General features: G+C 36.3%; 1 protein-coding gene across 3 annotated transcripts in view; it reads left to right on the top strand.

Moving 5' to 3' along the window:
• Positions 1 to 22756, top strand: part of LOC110028123 (ERAD-associated E3 ubiquitin-protein ligase component HRD3) — a 31952-nt gene extending 9196 nt beyond the window's left edge. Inside the window, exons 3-7 of one of the 3 annotated variants that reach the window (XM_020729863.1) lie at positions 409 to 624; positions 6378 to 6701; positions 8032 to 8274; positions 20540 to 20738; positions 22381 to 22756. In XM_020729863.1, coding sequence (XP_020585522.1) covers positions 409 to 624; positions 6378 to 6701; positions 8032 to 8274; positions 20540 to 20731 — 975 coding nt within the window. In that variant the 3' untranslated portion in view covers positions 20732 to 20738; positions 22381 to 22756. Of the gene's footprint in view, positions 1 to 408; positions 625 to 6377; positions 6702 to 8031; positions 8275 to 20539; positions 20739 to 22363 lie in introns of all 3 variants that reach the window. The other 2 variants (XM_020729872.1, XM_020729856.1) reach the window with 2 other exon arrangements.
• The last annotated feature ends 241 nt before the right edge of the window (positions 22757 to 22997 follow it).

Here is a 22997-nt window from a genome sequence, read left to right as displayed (position 1 = left end):
CTCTGGACAGCTTGTTTATCTCTTATGGCTTCAGACAATACATATGGTGGTGGTGTTAGAATTACACCCCTTATATATAGTTGATGATTAATAGCTCATTACTAATAGCTCATTACAAGTGCTATGATGACTATTGGCACCATTTAGGAAAGCTTACTGTTTTGAAAATTGAGATAAGGAAAAAACATTCTAGTTCTTCAACAAATATTAGAGAATTTTTTTTGGTAAGGGAATCTTCATTTATATTCCCCACCATACTACTTATCCTCTTTCTTACCTGCTTTCTTCACTTACTTGCAAGTAATTTGTCATTGCCAAAAAAAATCAGATGTTTGATTTTTTTATGGAAAAAAAATTCAAATGATTGTTTGACTTTTTTATGGAAAAAAATGCAATTGTTTTTTGTAGGCAAGAGAATATTTTGAGAAGGCTGCTGAAAATAAAGAGCCTGGGGGTCATTATAACCTCGGCGTGCTGTATCTCAGGGGCATTGGCATGAAAAAGGATATTCCACTAGCCTGCAAGTATTTCCTCACAGCAGCTAATGCTGGTCAGCCAAAGGCTCTTTATCAAGTGGCAAAGTTGTTTCAAAAAGGCATAGGTCTTAAGAAGAATCTTCCTATGGTATTCTTTTTTGCTTTGCATCCTTAAGTCTCCTTGGTTTAATTTTTTGTTTTTTTGTACTTCATCACTTAGTTATCTCAAATTTTCAAAATAATTTTTTTGAATAATTCGACATTCTTGTTTTGTATTAATGGGATCAATCATGATTGCTATGATATCATATAGATTTTAAATTAATGGGATAAATCATTTGAAATCATTCTTGTTTTGTATTAATGGGATATCTCTGAAATATAAATTGGCAACATGAGATGCGTCCAGTGTCCTTTAGCAGGGTACAAAATACACCATCTTCGAGAATCGATTCACCGCAATCATTTCGGAGTCCTTGTTCCTCTGCATTCTCAGAAGACCTACGTCAAATTCCATGCTGACACCCACCCATGATGCCTTTGGTACCGGTAAGGGAGTGTACAACTCTGTATTCCGCCTTCTTGTCTTTGCCATATGACAAATTCTGACGTGTCACTCCACATATCTCGTCAATTGGGGCAAAAAGAAATGCTCTCTCACGAGGGCGAGAGCCTTGTCCCTGCCAAAATATCCTGCTAATTCTCCACCGTGGCTCTTCTGAACAATGATCTCTCTCTGCGAGCATCTAGGAATGCACAACTTATTCTGGTAGAGCAAATAGCCCTCTGCTCGATAGTACTGCCTGATCGGCTTCTCCTGAAATTGCTCTTAGATTTTTTTGAAGTCCTCATCTGCCTCGTACAAGTTCTTTACTACCTCAAAGCCCGCAACCCGAATCTGCATCGATGTGATCAACAGGTGACGACGACTTAGCGCGCTCGCTATGCAATTCTCACTTCCCGCTTTGTGCTTAAGCACAAACTGGAATGATGCTATAAACTCTACCAAGTGGCATGTTAGCCCTTCAATTTGTTCTGGTTGTTCAAGAATTTTAAGGCTTAATGATCTGTAAACAGTGTGAACTCGTTCGTTAGCAGGTATTGATTTCAGTGCTCCAGAGCTCTTACAATAGAATAAAACTCCTTGTCGTATGTTGAGTACTTCTTTCTTGACTCATTTAGCTTTTCATTGAAAAAGGTGATGGGGTGACCACCTGGCTTAGCATGGCCCCTACCCGTCACCCGATGCATCAGACTTAACCTTGAACAGTTGGTTTAAATTTTGTAATGCTAGAATGGGCGCCCGAGTCACCTTCACATTCAGGGTTTCGAAACTTAACTGAGCTTTCGTTGTCCAAGCGAACTTTTCTTTCAAAAGCTCCATCAGAGGGGTGGTAATAGTGCTAAAGTTTCTGATGAATCGCCTATAAAACGATGCTAACCCCAGAAACCGTCTTAGCTTGGTGAATGACTATGGTGCGACCCAACTTATAATGACCTTGATCTTTGTAGGATTCATCTAAATGCATGCACTCGACACAATATAACCAAAAAACATACCTGATTCGTCATGAAGTGGCATTTCTTTGGATGGGCATACAGTTTCTCTGCTCTTAGTACCTCAAACACTTTCTTCAGGTATTGTAAGTGATCCTCAGAGCAACTGCATACCAGAGTATTGTCAAAGTATACCAACACAAATTTTTCGATGTGGGCCCGAAATACATGTTTCATTTAACTCATAAAAGTGTTGGGTGCATTTGACAAGTCGAAGGGTATAACTTTCCACTCATACAGACCATTTCTTGACTTGAAAGCAGTTTCCCACATGTCTCCTGGCTTCATCTGTTTCTGGTGGTACCCATTGCATAAGTCGATCTTGATAAAAAGGTTGGCTCAATATAACTGGTCTAAGAGATTGTACAGATGAAGTATGAGAAATAGGTACTTGATGGTGATTTTTTTATAGCCCTTCTTTCCATGCACATATGCCACGACCCGTCCTTTGGCACCATCAAGGCAGGAACAATACACAGAATAGTGCTCTATCTGAATAGCTCCCTTGCGACGAGTTATTGCACTTGTCGTTGTAACTCATCATACTCCACTTGTCTCAATCTATAGGCAGGCACTGATCCTAACATCAGATCAATGGCATGCTGAATGTTTCTCATTGGTGGGAATCCCACTGAAAGATTGTTGGTCATCACATCTTGGAAGTCTTATAACAGTGGTTGTAGTAATGTCGGTATCTCACTCTCCTCCTCAGCTCCCTCTAGAAGGACCATTGCCTGTGCTACTGTGGCAACTCGAGTTGACTGTAGGAAGGTGGTCCATTGGAGTAATGCTTCTTTTGTATTGGCCTCCCCCTCTTGCGTCCTTAACAGGTAATAACACAATGCATTTTCCATTATGCTTAAAGGAATAAATGTTCTTAAAGTCGTCGTGTCGAGTCTTGCGATTGAACTGTCAATGCCTACCCAATAGACTGTGACAGGCATCCTTGAGACCACATCACGCCATACTTGCTCATGCAGTTGATCCCCAATCGAGAATTCTACTAGGCATTGATGATTCACACGTATCTCGTTCCCTTTCTTTAGCTAAGTAAGGGAATATGATTGTGGATGTTTCTGCATTGCTAATCCAAATTTCATCACCATCAATGTGGACATCATATTTTCACAACTCTCACCATTGATGATTAAACTGCAAACCTTGCCCTTTACCGTGCACTTGGTGCGAAAGATGCTCCGTCTCAACCAGGCTTGATTCCGCTCCAACTCTGACTGCAAAACCCATATGCTGGCTCCTCTCTTTGCCTTCTTTGATATTGAATTCCCAAAGCGACACGCTCGGTATTTCTTGTCGCTGATATCTTCATGTCTTCTATGTGGAACGGATTCAGATCTTCGCCATTGTCGCCTCTTCGACTCTCCGGATCGAGGTTGAGGTAATCTCCCCGTGGTTTCCATCATCCATCTCTGGTAGTCCCTACTGCAAACGATGGATCTCCCATTGTATTTCATCTCAGTGGGGATCTGGCAGGTATCTACGCGGCGACATGGTTGAAGGTTTGGGATCTACGGAAGAAGAAAAAGAAAAAAAAGTAAAAAAAAAAGATGAATAAAGAAAGTGGGGGAAACAAAAAAAAGGAAAAAAATTGGCGGACTCTATGGAATCTAGGATAGGACTAGCTCCGATACCGGAGTTAACTTAACCCACGATGACAGATGCAAATATTATTAAACAAATAATTTGAGGTACAATCAAGACCAACGACAATGAAAACAAGAAGATGAAATTAGACTAGCAAGATCCGGCTATGGTGTGGTGGGTGCGGACGGTGGCCGCAAGCGGAGGGAGCAGCAGGTGCGGGTAGCTGCTGAAAGGTGAAGGGCAGCAGGGGCGGCAGCATTGAGGGGTAACAAGTGTGGGTGGCTGCCGAAATCTGCCCGAAGTGGAGCTGCAGGTGCCGGTGGGCTGCTGGAGGGTGCTGGAGGTGACTGGTAGCTTGCTGGAGTGGACAGGAAAGGTCTGCTGCTTGTTGGGAAGTGCAAGGAGTCGGCGACAATTGGGAGGCGTGAAGGTCTTAGGAAGCAGCAGAACTTGTGCTGGAAGTGGCTGGCAGGCTGCTGGAAGGGGGCCGGAGGAAGCAGCAGTGCCGGCGGCTGCGCGGAAGGGGCTGGAGATGGCTGACGACCTGCTGGAAGAAGCCTGACAGCAGGAGGCTGAGGTGCAGGATGGAGCTGGAGTATTGGGGACCTGTGGAAGGAGGCTGGCAGCAGGAAGGCTGAGGAACAATGGAGATAGTCTCCACCTTAGATGAGTTACAACCGGAGCAACTTCTTGTCGTCGGATACAATCCTCGAAAGGGGAAAAAGTTGGGTGTGGAATTCTGAACTCAAAAACAATAAATTCCTAACCTATGCAAACAACACATATATGTATAATGGGGATTAATAAATAAAATAAGTAGGAAGTAGAATAGTAAATAATGGCAAAAGGACATAGAATAGGCAATGAACAAAATAGGAGAGTCATAGAAAAGGACGGGTAATTGAAAGGAATCAAAAAGTAAGGGGAAAATGGGGGGCAGTTGTTTCCACCACCGGTTCCCTGCCAGAGCCCCACGTCATATAGAGTTCACTTTAGCTTATCATGGAGTGGCCTTGATGTTATAAATTTTTTATGTATTATACTTGTTAGAATATATTTCCTTTCTTGCTCATATCTTATTAGCAATGCTGCAGTGCGTGAAATTTTCTTCGATTGTTTTCCAGTTTCTTTGATTGGAATCTTGGATCATCTGCATGAGGAGTAACTTACTGCTCTTCAGTGAAGTAGTATTTCTCGTATTTTTTCACAGATGAAACATTATAACAAACTGAAATGATTCGATGTAGTTTCATCCATTGAGTTTATACCTTCCATTGAAGATGTTGGTGATGATTGCTCCAGGATTTGACGTGGCCTTTGAACTTGAACTCTTTCTTCTGCTGCCATGTCTTATTTTGTATCCCTACTATTCATCGGATTGGATCAAATGCTCTGAATCATATTTTAGAAAGCTGAAGTTTTTGTCTCTCTGTTTTTTTTCTAAACACGAGACTTGAAGCTACATAGAGCTAGGGAATTGAAATCCTCCTACCATCGAGCTCTTGATTGCACTTAAGTCTAACTAAAATATACAGGGAAAATTTTGAGGTAAAACAGCGGAACCAGTTATCCAAAATTCAACTGATTCAGAACATAATGCCTTTCTTAATAGAGAACTATTATAATTCTTAGCTAATTCTCTCTTATTTTTCCTTTCCAAAGCCTTTGTTTTCTCAATCGCCATATCTTCTTGAAATACTTTCTGTGCAAAGAACAAACTAGTTGAAGTTCAATCAAAGTCTTGGATGTATCAAAAGCTTAACTATTATGGGACCAGAAGGTTTGACCACTCGTGTCCTTTCCCTTCAATCTTATTGCGGATGCCTTTGGTATTGTTTCTTGTTTAGCCTAATCATTGCTTCCTGCTGGTTAGTCACTTGATATCTTGTTCTTTTACTTAGTTTTTCCTATTAATTTGCGTGTCTTGCTCTGACTTTTCTCCATCTGCCAACTTTCATACATGCACATTATCATCAAATCTATTTTGATTCACCTTCTTGCTACAAAATACTATTGTTCTGATGTTTTCTAGTACTCATTTGTTCCTTAGTTTGTATTTTCTCTGTAATAGTATTTTAACTACTAACTATAATGCCATACATTATTTTATATATTTTTATTGGCATATTGGAGCTTTTTTACATTTTTTTTTATATTTCGTGTTCCATTTACGTTGAGGAATGCTTTTTTCCCCCTTTTAGTTTTACATGATCACATTTATTTATTTTTATTTTACTGGAGATCAATGAAGCGGATTTTATGTCTTTTTTTTTTCTGTTGAAAAGCATAGTTGAATATATATATATATATATATATATATACAATTTTGAAGCCTTCAATTTTTAAAATATTTGTTTAAACAATTTTCAAAAATTGAAATATTTATATATATATACATATATATATATATATATATATATATTCTGGAAGTTTTCAAAACGTTTGATGTGAGCAGGTATCTGTAATCTAGCACATCAGATATTATCTTTTTTAGTTGATCTTTTATAGATTTTACTACAGAGTGATTGGGGTAATTTATTTTTTCCCTAGTACTTTTAGATGGTAGCAAACTCAAAATCATTTTACCATGTCTAAGGTTTAATTGATTTTAGTATTTGGACCCAACTGGAGGTAGTCTAGTTCACAGATTTTTATTTTTAGAATTCTATCATCATTAATTTATTTTAAAAATTTTTATGTGAAGACAATATTTTGCATATATTTATTTTCCATTGGACGCAGGCTACATATTTGTACAAAATGGTAGCAGAGAGAGGTCCTTGGAGTTCTTTGTCAAGGTGGGCTCTAGAATCTTACTTGAAAGGAGACATTGGAAAATCCCTTTTACTATACTCTAGAATGGCTGAGCTTGGGTATGAGGTGGCACAGAGCAACGCAGCATGGATCCTTGATAGATATGGAGAGCACAGTATGTGTATCGGAGAATCTGGCTTTTGCACAGACTCAGAAAGGCACCTTAGGGCACATTCTTTATGGTGGCAGGCATCAGAGCAGGGTAATGAACATGCTGCTTTGCTGATTGGGGATGCTTACTACTATGGAAGGGTATGCTTTTTTCTTTATAAGGAATGATATATTTCTTTTATAAAACATAGATGTATGTTATGAACTACTCTCTTCTGTTGAGTTTTTTTCAAGTTAGTCTAGATATTAGTCCAGAAAAAAATCTTCAGTCAACATTGCTTCGCCACCAATTTACCAATCTTCTAACTGTGAATTATGTGTGACTAAACATTTGATGGGCAGATTATTGTAACTACGAAATATAAATTTATTGTGAAGATTTTTTATTATTGATGTTTGCCTCACTTTAAGCGAATGATTTATATGGGGGAACCTGCCGTTTGATATGGATACGATTGTACGCACTAAAGAAACGAGAAGAAAGCAAGTAGAAATAATGGTTTCAAGATGAGTTTATTGTAAAACTTTGTTTGCTAATTAAGAAATGAGCGATGAAAGTGTGGCACTAACAATAACAAATATTAAGAAAAGAAATGAGGGTGTAGGGTGCCTAGGAAGAAAAATGGGAAGCCACGCTTGTATGGTTAGATTTGTTCGAAAGGATATTTGCACTAATTTAACAGTAATAAAGTCACATGTAACCCCTGACTTAAGCTGTTGTTCATGAATAATTCATCAATGCAAATGGTTAAATGGTTGAGTTGGCTGTTTCTAAAGTGCTGACAATTGTCAGAAGTAAGCCTAAGTAGAACCAGCAATAGAAACGATCAGTTGTATAAAAATTCATGTTAATAGATGAAAACCAAACAGGAGAGCATACAAAGATTCTCAAACTTTGTAGGGAAGTTCTCTATATTTGGTCTCAAGTACTTTCTAAAATGATGATCAGTTAAATAATTCTCATTCTCTTGTGAATATCCTTTCCTTCAACAATGTATTCAGTAAAGAATGAAACAAAAGTGACAAGCCATTTTTGGCCAGCAGATTCTACCCACTTTTCAAGACCAAAAATCTTAAAAACTGCATGCTAGGTTTATGCCCTGGCCCATAATCCATGGCTGAACTTGCTTTGGCCCTTGTGTCCTTCGGTGGATTTTGTTTGAATGATCTCTTTCTTGGTTGGAGATTCGAGAAGTCAAGTAATCATGGTTAACAGAAATTATCATTTATTCTCTTAACTGGTCTACAGCTGACCTAGCTTGAAATCTTTTGATTTTCAAAAAGCTATGCGTAAAAGCTACCTGTTTTGCCGTTTTTGAAAATAAAATTACCTGTCCGCTTCTTAATAAATTACTTTATATTTACTGTTTGGCAATTTTTCTTCGGCATGAATATTCTTTGTAGCACCTTTTCAGTTGAAAAGCAAGTTGAAACATTGTGCAGAACTAATTATGATGATTGTTTTCTTCAGGGTACTGAGAGAGATTTTGAACGTGCTGCTGAAGCTTATATGCATGCCCAGTCACAATCTAATGCTCAAGCCATGTTTAACCTTGGATACATGCATGAACATGGCGAGGGGCTTCCACTTGATCTGCATCTGGCGAAGAGGTATTATGATCAGGCCCTTGAAAACGATCCAGCAGCAAATTTTCCTGTAAAACTGGCACTTTCGAGCTTGTGGATCAGGAGAAACTACCCTGATAGCTTTCTGGTAAGGCTAATTTTGAATTGTTTTTTTGTTCAATTTGTAATGGTACAGTGCACTTTTTCCATGATAGAGAATCTATTGAAATTGTAAAAGGGAATGTGAGCATAGTTATTGTCGTGTTTTTCTGGGGTGGGTTGGGGTGGGTTGGGGTGGAAAGAGGGGGGTGGGGATTGTTGGTTTGTGGTTGGGTGAGACTTTGAGATGGTATAAAAGGAAAGAAAAGGCCCTCTTGTGCTATAGACTAAACACTGGTACTGAGGTTGAAATGCTGAGGCTGTTTGGGAAAACATTGAATCATAGGAAAATTTAATCATAAGAAAAGGCCATGCCAATTTAGAATATTTAAGTGTGTTTTTTTAGACACTTTAGGGTACTTTTCTTCTCTTATCTTTGATTATCTTAAAACATACCATGTTACTGTTTGTATGATTCATTGTCCTTTTGTACTCTTGAGCATGAAAATCTAGAGATATCTTCTTTTGCTTGAGGACTTTTAGGTTTGTTGAAAAAGTAATGCAGTGTCAAATGAATGCAATACGAAAGTAATGTATTGTATTTGAAATACTTTAGAGCTGTTTCGTTCACTATAAAATAAAAATAAGTTCTTTTTCTTTTCGTTTGAATTAGATTGAAAACAATATATTTTAATATATATATAAGATTTCAAATATAATATGGCGGGCGGCGACAAACGGTAGTTGGCCAAGGGTGAATGAAGACAAGCGGCGGTGGGTGAATGGAGCCGAGCGGCGGTGGAGCCGGGCAGCGGACATATGCGGTTTTAGTGGCGGTGTGGTTGCAGATGGTGGGTGGCTGGTGGCGGGCGGGCGTAGTAAGCAATGACGAGCGGTGGGCGGCAAGATTTGGTGGCAGGTGGGTAACGGTTTATTAATAACATTTTACTTTATTGAACAGTATAGTTCTCAAATTCAACCAAATCAGTCGAAATTTAAATTCAAGTAAAATGAATAACAGTGTAAATTTCAAATTCATTCATTCTTTATGTTGTATTTGTAATTCTTTCTACCAAACAGTCCTTTAATGAAGTGGATTTGCACTTTATACTTCTTAGTGGTCATTGAAATCTACTCATTATAATCTATTGCATGATGCCTTTCCTAGCTTATTCGTTGGCTTTTTTTTAACTCACTTTTCTATATATAATTGTACATCAAGCTCAAACTTTAAAATGTTTAAGAATTCATATCTTTGAGTTACGAGGAGAAGCAATCATTGCTACCCTCAATCATCAACTCTTGAAATTCATGTGTGTGTGCACATGCTCTTATGGCTTATTTTCATCTGCGAACACACGTGTATTCTAACATAAATACATAAATATACATGAAGATCAAGGGAGGAAGTGCGACACTTGCTTATTAGAGGCCCAATATGCTTTTTGATTCATCTTCTTTAACAACTTATTTATGTTGAGCACCCAAAATAAGAAGTATGAGTTTTTTTATGATGAAAATCCAGACATTGGAAGTGAACATGTTGATTGATCTTGATCTTGATGTTATAAAAGGATGAATCCAATTGTAGGGGAAGAGCTTTGAACACAAAGAACAGGTTGGGGTCATATGAAGAATCAGCATATTTTGAGAAGGATAGCTTGAACACAAAGAACAGTTTAGGGAATATAGAATCTCGTGGCTAGGAGAGAAAAGGGTGGATTTAACCTCTGCTACAATTCATTGAATCTTTTTTTGTATAATTTTTTAGCATATAATTGTGCATTAAAGTCAAATATAAAAATGTTTAAAGGATCCATATTTTTGAATTACAAGGAGGGCAGTCATCGCTACTCTCAGATATCAGTTCTTTAAATTCTTTTGTGTGCTCCTAGTCCTACAATGTATTTTTATGTGTGAATATGCGCCTATTTTTATATAAATACATATAATTAATTATATATCTATAGATTAAGGAAGGGAGGACAATGCTTGCCTCAATAAAAATACAATATAATTTTTTATTTATCTTGTTTAACAAGTTACTTTCTTTGATCTCCCAACTTCCAAATTAGGAGTGTTTGTTATCATGAAAATGGGGCAGTGGAAGTGAGCATATTTGTGGGACTGTTATCTTGATGTTATGAAAGGATGAATCCAATGAAAAGGAAAAACTATGGATGCAAAGAAAAGTTTGAGATGATGCGAAGAATATAGTCTTATGAGAAGGAAAGTTCAAGGAGAAAGGTAAAGTGGAATTTTATGGTTTGGAGGGGAGAATGAGGATTTAACATCCGTTTATGCTAATTCGTTGACTCTTTTTAACTCACTTTTCTATATGAAATTGTCAATCAATCTTGTACTTGAAAAATCTTTAAAAGATCGATATCTTTGAATTGCGAGGTGAATTGGTACACTCAAATATCAATTCTTAAAATTCATATGTGCTTATGGTCTTTGAATGTGTTTTCATGTGTGGGCCCACATTTTTTCATATAAATACATATAAATAATTATACATGTAAGTCAAGAGAGGGAGGGCAATGCTCGCGTCATTAATGACAATATATACTTTTTTTTTATTAATCTTCTTTAACAATTTAATTATCTTTGAACTCCAGAAACCAAAATTATTTGTGTTTTTTTATGATAAAAAGTAAGGTAGTGGATGTGAATATATTGGTGTATTTTGATCTCAATGTTATAAAATGATGAATCCAATGTCGAGGAAGAACTTTGAATGCAAATAAAAGATTGAGATGATGCAAAGTATATAACATCTTGTGAGAAGAAAAGCTTGAGGAAGAAAGGGAAAGTTTAACCTCATGGTTAGGAGGGAAATAGAAGGAATCAACCTCTAACGAGGATGCAAAATGGGGACATCTTTATTTCATCATCAACTATCTTAATTACAGGATTAGGAGGATGCAAATGAGAGTGGAATTTATAAATTTGTCAACATCTAAAAAAAATAATGAAAAGCATTTCCAATATGATAAAATAACTATTTCACCTTTGTCAATTAAAAGCATAAATAAGTAACTATACATCACTATACTCTCAAATGATATAGTTTTGATTATTTAAAATATCTTGTATGATAACAATTTCTTTGGCGCGGACTAAAAAGAACTCTATGTTGGTGAGTTTAAATACTGTTAAAGAGTATTGAAAGCCTTTTAATGTGTTGTAGAGCTTGCAAAATCCATCTTGAAGAATTGAGACAAATGTATAGTATTTTCAAGTAGAGATGGTGATATTTTGTTTGAAACTTGAAACTCATTTCATAATCACATGAATTTTAATAATCTCGAAATCAAACTTGATATGCTTTGACTTGAGTATGAATCACTTGAAATTAGTTCGCTCAATATGAAATCAAGTCGGTTCATGTAAAAATATAAATTTATGTATTAGAGAGAGTCGTCTTAGATGATTTGGTCACATTAAAGTTCACCATCTTATGATCCGATTAGGAGAGTAGATGTTTTAGGTTCAATTTATGTTAAGAGAGGCAGAGGTAGACCTAGGAAGACTTGGGCTTGTTGTAGAAAAAATGATCTTAACTTATTAGAACTAAATGAAAATATGACAATAAATAGGACGCAATGAAGAAAAATTATTCTTTTAGCCGACCACACGTAGTGGGATTAAGACTTTGTTGTAAATACACATACATATATATAATATCATATCACGATGGGTCTTCTTATTCGCTCTGCTAGGGTTTCCGCTCATGGCGAACCCTAGCTCGAAACAAACATTATTTTCACTCGCTCGTTTCGATCCTTTCCTTCTTTGGCTCTGGCTAGCGGAGGAGAGAGCGTCGCTCACCTGCTACTTTGTCTGCTGCGTCGTCGCGTTGTCGAGGCGTCGTCTGCTGTGTCGTCGAGGCGTCGTCACGTCGTCCAACCTTCTACGTCATCTTGGTCTGCAGCTTGCGTCTACGATGCTTCGTGCTTTAGGTTCGTAAAGCCGCTCGTTTGCTCGACTACTCGAGCACTGGTTGCGCCATATGCTTGAGTGATGGTCTCAAGTTTTTCCTACGCTGCCGCCATCGCCAGTGATAATTCTGCTAAACCCTCCTATGCTACAGTGGTTCACAAACGCAGCTCCTCTTTCCACCTCGTAGATAGTCCGGTATTCCCACAGATGTACCACGATTCGGCTGCAAGAAATGGCGATTGCAATCTCATCAAAAAAGTAGAGAAAAAGGCGGGCAAACCAGCAATATTCTTCTCTGACGCTGAAATTTCAACTCATGCAGGAAAATACAAATTTACACTAGTTTGAAAGTTCCAATTAGGTTGCCCAAAGATGGAAATTAAAAGAAAGATGTTTGAAGACTTCAAACTATTTGGGGTCTGGCAGGTGGTTGGGTGATTTCGATGGAAGGCATGTTATGATACAGCTGAACATAGATGAAGATTACACAATGATTTTCTTAAAGAAATTCATCACAATCGAGGGCAAACATATGAAATTGCTCAAATAGACCCTTAATTTTGATCCCAGTCAAGAGCCCCCAATTGCACCTATCTAGTTCTCATTACATGAACTCAAGCTTCAATTCTTTGATCTATCTATCCTATATGCAATTGAGATTATTCTTGGAAAATCTTTGCAGGTAAACTTACTTACAGTTCATTTCTCAATATCATCTATTACAAGGATTTTGATTGAAATATATATTACACTACCAAATGTAGAAGAAGTCTTGTTTGGATCTGCTCACAATGGTTATTGACAAAAAAATATTGTGGAACAAAAACCTTACTACAAGCACTGCAAGATGTTTGGACACCCGCAGTAGAAATGTTTCAAATTGCACCCACAGTTCAGAATCAATAGTCAAAAGCAGGAACACACTATTAGTGCACCCCATGTGCCTGAACTCGCTCCCAGCAAATCTGATGACATACAACCTAGGCAGGGAATCACCACAAGACAGGAGTTGGTGTCTGCCCTTGGGATCCCTTCTCCTGACCACTTCTCCTGACCATACTATCGAACCCAAAATCAGGATAGTCCCGCAGCTCTTATTCAGGAAGCATCAAGTGTAGAGGTAACAATTCACACTTCATATACACTGGAACCTATCAGGTGGCAACGACTTGTCAGCCGTTTTTTTTTAAAGAAAGATTTTTGTAAAATATGAAAATAATTTTGATGTAAATATTATTTTTGAAAGTAACATTTTAATTTAAAAATAGATGAGACCAAACGAGTCTCACATATTGAATAGTTTGGATGGATGAGCGCGATACCACAAGTAATACATTATCCAAAAGGATAAACATACCACTTGTCAGTAGGCTCAACCACCTAAACTAAGGAGTTTGTGACATCCGTTTGGTCTGCAAAACCTTTTACGTATGACCGACAAGTTTCCCTACCTAATATAAGGATTAGATAAGGTTTATTTTACATGGGTTCCAAGTTCCCTATAGAGGCAAACCCCGTATGACCGACAAGTTCTCCTATCTAATATAAAGATTAGATCCTAATATAAGGATTAGATAAATGGGTTCCAAGTTCCCTATAGAGTTCCCTATAGAGGCAAACCCTTATAGTTAATTACATTTTAAATGATCGGTTCACTTAAGAAAACTCTCAATTAAGATCAGTGGTTTTGACTTCAAGATTTCAAAGTTTAGGTTTTCAAAATTGGACACGGGAAAATCAAATGGGAGTAGTTCAAACAGGAACAGTTATTTTCAGGAATTCAAAGGAATGAAGAGTAGAGGATATCACAAATCTAGGGGAAACCCTGGTGATTTCCCAATTATCCTATTGTTTGACTTTATGTCTTTGAAATAATATTATTCAATGTTTGATCTGCAATTTCTTTCAGAATTTAGGACTTACATTTGCATGATAGTTGATCGTGTAAATAACCTAAAAAGATTGGAGGATTTACACTGTACCATACGGTAACCTCGAAATCCTAAAAGTGTTAGGACTTATAATTGCACAACAGGGTTGTGCAAAAGCCTAAAGATAACATGTGATGATTCACTTTGCGCTAAGTAAACAACCTCGAAGTCCAATGACTTGTTATTTAAACTAAGGAAAATGCTTAGCTGACGTGAACTTGTACTATTGCAGATAGTCATCCTTCGTCCACTACGTCACGGTCGTGCTGCCCACGAAGACTTGCTCCATGTCCCATGTAGTAGTAGTTTCAGGTTTAGTGTCTTATATGTGAATGTACAATATTGTTATTTGGTGACTTATTGTTGTATATCTCTTAAACTAAGCTATATCCTAAAGGTTTTGTAGTTAACTTGAAACATGCATAAACAAACTATGTTATAAGGAAGAACAATAAATGAAAACAGTATAAGGTGCGGTGTATAAGGTGCGGTAAATAAAATGCGGTAAATAAAAATAGTATCAGAAAATGCAGTAAAGTGCTATAAATGCATTGTAAATTTTGGGTACTTGAGTTTCTTGTTATTGTTGCACCTGTAAATTGGATCAACGTCGCAGGTAACAATATAGTATAGAAATTCAACTAGCAGGACAAACATGTGTTTATGTATAACAGAATAAATAACGGAGTAGCACATGAAAAGCCCTGAGGAAAACTGAAATCGACCCACAGAGACTCGTAACAAATCGTAGAAAAAAAAACAAACAAACAAATAAAACAAAACACATCATATATAAAGGACCAAGGGTGGGTGATTTATTTGTGACATTGGGAATGTCCTCAATTGCCAGGAGGATTTGAATGTAAGATTCAAGCTCAAATCCCGGAGCATTGGGTTTCAATTTAGGTCAAGTTATGATGAGAATTTTACTATTTGATTTAATTAAATTAGTCATGAACCACAACCTAGTGCATATCTTGTCTATTGCTTTAACTAACTTATAAATTAAGGTCAGGTGTCTAGTTTCAGTGTTCATTTGAAAATTAGGTAGAAAAACTCTCACCCAGAGTGTGGTCCTAAAATCTAGGAAGCCTACATTTTAACTTAAGCTTGAAGTGTTTTAAAATATTTGTCTTCAATTAATTATTTTTCAACTAATCCTTGAACATCTTTAGATTAAATTTAGCTCACTATCAGGTTCTTAAGACCTAGGGGGTAAACCTATAATTTTAGCAAAAATGTTACGTGAAAAGGTGTGTTTCAATCCTAACTAAAATAATTGGGCTTAAGTCTATCAAATGCTTAGGGGTCCTAATTGATAGCCTATTGATCTTTCAATTCATGCCCCTAACTCTTGAATCATTTAAGCTCTTACTTTTGCCCATCTTACAACAATTCTCACAATTACAATTTTATCCTTCTTATTTAAAAGAAATAGTTAATGGTTGGCTACCCTATTTCCCCTTTATGTTTCAATCATCTCAACAGACTAAGTATCAATTTTTTTATTCCCTCTCCTTTCTTTTTTGTTTTATTTATTATATTTTTTAAGATCGTAAATCAATCCTGAAAATAATTAAATCAGAAATTCTCATTTTTAACTTAACCGTTTGAGCAAATTAAACAAAACAAAAGAAAAAAAAAAAGAGGATCAATCCACTCCCAAAACTAGCAAACCAGAAAGGGGAAAGTTGAAAGTGAATCGGTCCTAAAAGTGCTTCAATTCTTTCAACAACTGTAATTGAATCGACTCTTGAGAAGAGTGCTTAAATTTGGTCCAAGATAGTGTTTTGATCCGTTCGAAAGTTCTCCAATTCAGAATAAAAAATGAAGCCCAAAAACCACCAAATAGACTTAAAAAGTGCAGCCCAAAATTTCTTCCAAAACAATAAATACAAAATCACAAATCAGCCCAAAATTGGCACCTAAAGTGGCTCTAAACACAATGAAAGTATCGAGCAAGGGCAGCCCCCAAACCTTCAAAAATTACTAAAAAAAAGATCGACACCAAACACACATGTGAAGCCTCCAAAATAACAACAATTAAAGCTTCCAAAGAGAATCACAAAGGTTCCCAAAGTATGTACGTTAATCGCTGCATGTGTTTGCATATCGAAACCCAATTAAAGGGATTTTTGCATGCACATCACTCAATTCCTATATTTTTACATACCCATCACCCAAATTTCGATGTTTACATACCCACCACCTTGACCATGCATGAGAAAGTGCATTCCGTGTTTAAAGGTTGAAATCGTAGTAAGCTTTATGTGATATGAAAAGTTCAGATGGTATAAATGTGATGGGTAAAGTTGAGGCGTTAGATATGTAAACAAGTAAGAGATAAGTGGTATGTACGTAAGAATTGAAGTTTGAGTGTTGGATATGTAAATACATAAGGATTGTAATTACTTTATCTAACATATTGCATCATCCAGGCTACATAATACTTCCTTCCACAAACTAGTTAATTCTAAGCGACTCCACAACATTTATTCAACAAGCAAAAAAAAAATGCAATTCTCTGCGACTAGCTTCCTGAAAAGCAGATAAATTTAAGTACCAAAAGGCTTAAGCAGAAAAACCACACAATTAAGAGCACAAAGAAGAATAAATAAATAAATAAATAAAAATAAAAATAAAAACATGAGATTCAAAGAGAATACCCAGTTCAGATTACCGGGCTCAGATTAGCGGGTTTCGGAAAGCTTAATGATTTTAGGCCTGAAGGAAGTATCTGGAGCCGAAGCTTTGCTGCCTCACATGCTATTGACATCGGGAGCAATAGAGGAGGATGACTAAGCTGAGGAGCGAGCGGGAGCAGCCTCGCATGAAGATTCCTCAATCCCTATCCGAACAAATGAAGCAAAGCGAAGCTAAGTCGAGTGAGGAGGCGAGCGGGGAAGCTCTTTCGATGGAGAGGTCGGCGAAGAAAGCTAGCGGGGGTTGTTTGACACGGAGAGGAGGGGAGGCGTGCAGAGGTTTTCGCTGCAGCTAGGCAGGATTGAGCGAAAGGAGTCAAGCCGGGTCTCGGTCGCGAAAGAGAGGAGGTGAGTCGTGTGGCTATTTAGCGTGATGAGAGGATGAGGCAAGGTATTTGGTAGCGAAAGGGGGAGTCAAGCGAAGGTTTTCGGTGGAGTGGGAGCTTCGGTGCAGAGCTTCTGCCGAGAGTGGAAAAAGCAGGCGAATCTCGAGAGAGGAAGAGGGGGTTCAAATCGAGCGTGATAGGGAGGAGCATTTAGGAAAAGGGAAAGCAACATCGAGAAGAAAAGGAGTCGGATACGAGGAGGCTCGCGATTGGTGAGCTGTTCGGTCGAGCGGGGTTCCAGGGGACGAGGCGCGCGACTGAACTGAGTGAGGAGCTGGGTCGCCGAACGGGAGGAAGAGGTCGACGGGCCAGGTTCACGAATGGGAAGGGAAGGTCGGGCGTGATCGGTAAGAAATGTGTGAAGTCAGGCGAGTGTATGAGTGAATTAGAGATTTAGGTTTTTTCCTTTTTTGTTTTTTTTTATTTCACCCATTCTTTTAATACATAAAATCCGCCGATTTAAATACATTTGATCACGTTTGGAACCATATCAAAATTGGTGTCCCTTCCGGTTAAAGTAGACGTTCCAGACGCGCCGGCACAGTCTGTTTCCTCATCCGGGGTTGTCCGGATAAATTCATTGATTTGCATGTGATTTGATCGTGTGCGAAATTATAATAATATGGGTGTCATTTCAAGGTAAAATTGACGTTTTGAACGTGTCGGCGTAGTCCGTTTCGTCATCCAGGGTCGTTCGGACAACCTTGTCGACGATCAAGTCCAAAATGCGTCAAATTCGATGTCTTCAAATTTCGGGTTCTTTATCGGTTATTTCAAAAATTGACTTATGTTCCGATTAATTGTAAAGTTTTTACAGATGTAGGTGACGTGAATTGTGGTATTTGTGTGTACAAATTCACTAAAGTTATTATGGATGTCTTAAGGCTTTTAAACCCTATGGGATCTCTCTTTGGGCCTCCGCATGATGGTCCTTAACCACTAGACCAAATGATGATGGTCTGTGAACACAACCACTCGATCAAATGGTTATGTTTTGAGACCACTCAGGCGAGCACCACAAGAGAATTAGGAAGTGGTTCGAATTTCCAAAAAAGGGTGGGTCCCAGGTCTAGTCCTCTAACATAGTCGATTGGAAACTTTAAAGCTAGATTTAAGGATCTAAGAAGAGGAAAAATGACCTCAAAATGAGGTCAACACGACTGTCTTTCCTTCTACTGCGTTCTTCCATCAAATCAGACCAAGGATCACATGAGTCAGTCTTCAGATGAAGAATGACAGGTTTACACTTCTCGGCGGAAGAAGAAGGCTGAGGACACACTTCAACTTAGAAACTTAATGGATGATACTTTAGTTACTCCTGGCAATGACACGTCTCTTCAAAATTTGTTGTTTGTTTTTGCTCCTAAAACTAAAGGAAGAGACATGACTGAACTGGCTAGTCTCTAGCTACTTGTTTTCTGCATGTTTTAAATTTGTTTTACTTTTTGTTGAGTCTATCTGTATCTTTTTATATTGGTATTATTGTACTTGTATCGTATGGCACGTTGCCTCTTCTGGGCTCTCTCATACAACCTTTATGTATCATTTCTATTTCAATAAAGTCAGCCCTTAGGCTTTTCAATATATATATATATGTGTGTGTGTGTGTGTGTGTGTAAATATATATACATACATACATGCATACATCTTTGTGTTTGTGATTTTGGGAGGGGAAATAATTATTCCCTCCAATTTCACACAAAACAATTACAAGGCCCATGCTCTTTTAATGGGGGCTAAAATGGTCCTTTGTAATGATTATTTTATCTCATATTAAAAGAGTATAGGGACTGATATGATATTTTGACACTTTACTACACACGCTTTCTAATTTCTTTTGTGAGAAGCCTATTCATCTTTATATGTTTGGCTTGATTATGTTGTATTATATTGTGAGCATTGCTTATGGAGGATTTATTTCCATTGCATATTCTCATAGGTTTTTTTATTTAATTTTCTAGTATAGTTTTAATCCAATTGAGTTCACATATATTTTGAACGGTTGCTTTGAAATCAGATTCAACATTTGGATTTTGTCTCAACAAGGTGCAATATATTGAAGTGCATCCCTTATTCATTTGTGATCCTGCATAATTAACATTAGATAATCTTTAGTTTGTATAATCATGTTTATTATAGCAAATCCTTTTTCAAAGCTTCATTTTAGATACCCGAGAACTCTGTTTGTAGCTTGAAGGTGACTAATAAAACTTGCCACATAAGTGATGTCAGGATGTGTATGCTGAAGATTAGTTTTTCAACTAATTTTTTATATTTTCTAATGTCAATTATGTTGCCACTTCATTTGTGTCTAGTTTATTATCTGGTTTAATTGGAGCTTTGTATGGCTTGTATTTTAGTCTTTTTTTTCTAATAAACCATAAAATATTTTTGTTAGAAATTTTTTTTTCTGGATATAGCCACTTCTATACAAAATATTTTTTTTGAGATATATTTTTTTTTCTTTTATAGCCACCTTTATACATTGAAGTTATTTGAGTTTGTCAAGTTCTTTAATTTCAAATTTTGTGGTGAGAGCATTTTTGAAGTCATTCTTTTCCTTTGTCATCATCTCCTATAATATATATCTCATTAACATACATAATTAGAATTTAATTTCTTTTTTTAAGTGGAATCTTTTATGAAGAGTGTATAATCTTCATGGCTTTATTTATATCTATTTAATATATGAGTTTTGTAAATTTTTCTATTCATATATTTTGGGATTATTTATGATCATATAACATCTTTTTAATCTGTACATTCTTATCTTCAATGGAAGAATTTTTAAGTTCTAATGGAGAATCCATATAAACTTCTTCAATATCCTCATGTAAAAATGCATTCTTTACATCATATTGTTGCATAAACCATCCATTGTTAGCAGCCAGAGAAATCAAAATGTGAATTATATTCATTTTAGCAGCAATAGTAATTTTTACTTGGCGGTCTATATCATGGAATTGATTATAGTTATTACAAATCTTATTTGATATTGTTCATGGAAGAATCCCATTTGTATCATGCAATTTTTTTTCTTTTGGTAACTTAACAATCTCTCTATCATTTTTTTCAAGGGTATTCATCTCTTTTCTCATGCCATCTTTATCATTCTTTATTTCTAATACAACAAATAAGATTTATGATATTTTAATATTGTTGGAGCTGATATTTGTAAGAAAGGCTTTATATATATATAGAAAGAGAGAGAGATGCTTCTGTTTTTTTTTTTTTTTTTTTTTTTTTTTTTTTTTTTTTTTTGGTTGTTTTATCTGCGTTGGATTCGCTTCTAGAGCAATCTTTAAGACCATCAGAACCTGTATCATCTGACTGCTTGCTTTGTGTTTTAGATTGGCGTGATTGATTCGCTGCCAAAAGTATTTCCAAGAATAGAGTTGTGGGTGGAGGAAGTTCTTCTTGATGAAGGAAACGCCACCATACTGACCCTCTTCATCTGCCTCCTCACCGTTCTCTATCTCCGCGAACGCCAGCGCAGAAATGCAGCCGTTCCTCCTCGCCAACCAGTTGATGCACCCAACTAGTGATCGGGTAAGTTATTGCTTCGTTCCTCTTGTCGTGCACATACACATATTTTTAGATTTTGATGTGATTATGCCATTAAAATGTGATGCAGGCAAGTATCAAATTTCAGATGTTAAATACAAACTTGCATAAGAATTGTTTGGTGTGCATTTAATTTTTCTTTTTTTATTTAATTAGAGCATAGGTAGCTAGAACTAATTCATTAATATTTTGTCAATATGGCTATCTAAATTCTTAGATTTGCTGTAAAATAACTGTTATAAAAATTTGGGAGATTTACATGCATACCACTTAATTCCCCTGTATTTTAGTCTAACACCTAAACTTCAATTTTTACATGTATGCCTCTTCCCATGTATTTTGCCAAGTTAAATCAGTGGTGTATGAAAGATCTGGGTGGTATAAATTTAAAAACTAAAAGTATAGGTGTGTGTAGGGGTGTAAACGAACCGAACACGAACGAACAAAGCTTGTGTTCGTGTTCGGTTCGTTTAAAATTTAGTTTGTTTGAAATAAGCTCGTGTTCGTTTCTTAACGAACGAGTCTGGACCAATTTATTAATTAGTGTTAAAATGATTTGATTAATTAAAATCCTGATTAAATTTTGGACTATGTTGAGCTTGCTTAATAACATTTATCGTTACTTTTTGTTTGCTAATTTGTGTTTTGGAAGATTTACATAAATACCTGTCAATTTGTTTGTATTTATTTATCTAACACCTAAAGTTCAATTTTTTTATACATGCCACCTTAAATATGAATGAAAATGTGTATTTCACTTTTTAAAAATTAAAACGGTGGTATTTTTATGTGATGTGAAATATTTGAATGATATAAATGTAAAGAAAGTAAAGTTTAAATGTTATATATGCGAATAAATAGAAAATGAGAGTGTTAAAGCTCAAAGATCATTTAGAAATATATTTATTTTGTGATATGTAACTAGATATGAATGAAAAAATATTACATCAGTACTATGCACGTAGAGTAACGTGCGTAGCCAATGAAATCATGCAACGACACCCCGCGCGATAGAGAAGAAAAAAATGGCGCAGTAACACGGAGAATATTCTCCCCGTGTTATTAATGTGTTATTGTGTGTTATTCATGTGTTATTGTGTCCTGAGAATATTTTTGGTGTTATAATAACACAATAACACATCAATAACACATGAATAACACACAATAACACATGAATAACATGGGGGAGAATATTCCCCCGTGTTATCTCGTTTTTTTCTCTATCGAGAATATTCCCCGTGTTATTAGGTGTTATTGTGTGTTATTCATGTGTTATTGTGTCATTACTGTGTTATTATAATACTGAAAATATTTTCATAATATAATAACACCAGAATAACAACAATAAATAAATAACGCCGGGCCGATTTTTTTTTTGTACATTCACGTGGCATGATCTATCGCGCGGGGTGTCGTGGCGTGATTTCATTGGCTACGCACGTTAATTCTACGTGCGTAGTACTGATGCAATATTTTTTCGATATGAATTTGGTGGTATGCATGTAAATGCCCATATAAATTGTAATCAATTTTTATGTATTTGATTCATCTTAAATTAAATTTTAGTAATTTAAAAATTTATCCCGATCATTTCGTATATCTTGACCTAGTTTTTCCATTGGCAAAGTGAATAAGCGTTAATGTGCTGGAACTTTTGTGGCAATTGCTGACCAGAATATCAAATCAAAGAAGCGGGATTCACGTTATCTAAGGCCGGCGATCTCTTTTCTCCAGTTCGGAGTTTCTAATTTGAGGTATGCTGAAACCAACATTAATACCTATATAGTTTTCTGAAAGCTAATTTATTACTTTAGAAGGCGATTCGACTTCCTATTTCTGCTTCCTAAGCTTGTTCTTTTTTTTTTATATAATATTCAGACTAGCCAGCATCTTTTTTGTAAATAGACTAGAGTATTGGTGAAAGGACAAAGAGTGTTTTTGTCATGGGAGTGTTATGCTTGCCATTTTAGCCTTTTTTTTAAATGTAAAAGACTAAGGACTCTAAATTATAACCATCATAACTAATGCTACTAAATTGTTTATAGGAAAAATTTTAATGCAAATAAATTTGATAAATATGGATTTGTCACATCTAGGTGCTAAGTTGTTAAATTGGTGAGATATTTGATATTGTTTTATATTTAACATCAAATAATTTTCAAAGAAGTTAAAAAATAAAATAGCTCAAATTACAATAATTTTTTAAATATTAAAAATTAGATGTCTTGTACTCCATTTTTTCCC

The sequence above is a fragment of the Phalaenopsis equestris genome, unplaced genomic scaffold (assembly GCF_001263595.1).
Source record: "Phalaenopsis equestris unplaced genomic scaffold, ASM126359v1 Scaffold000002, whole genome shotgun sequence".
Taxonomy (NCBI): Eukaryota; Viridiplantae; Streptophyta; class Magnoliopsida; order Asparagales; family Orchidaceae; genus Phalaenopsis; species Phalaenopsis equestris.
Note: the sequence above shows the minus strand (reverse complement) of the source record. Positions and strands in the feature narration are given on the sequence as shown.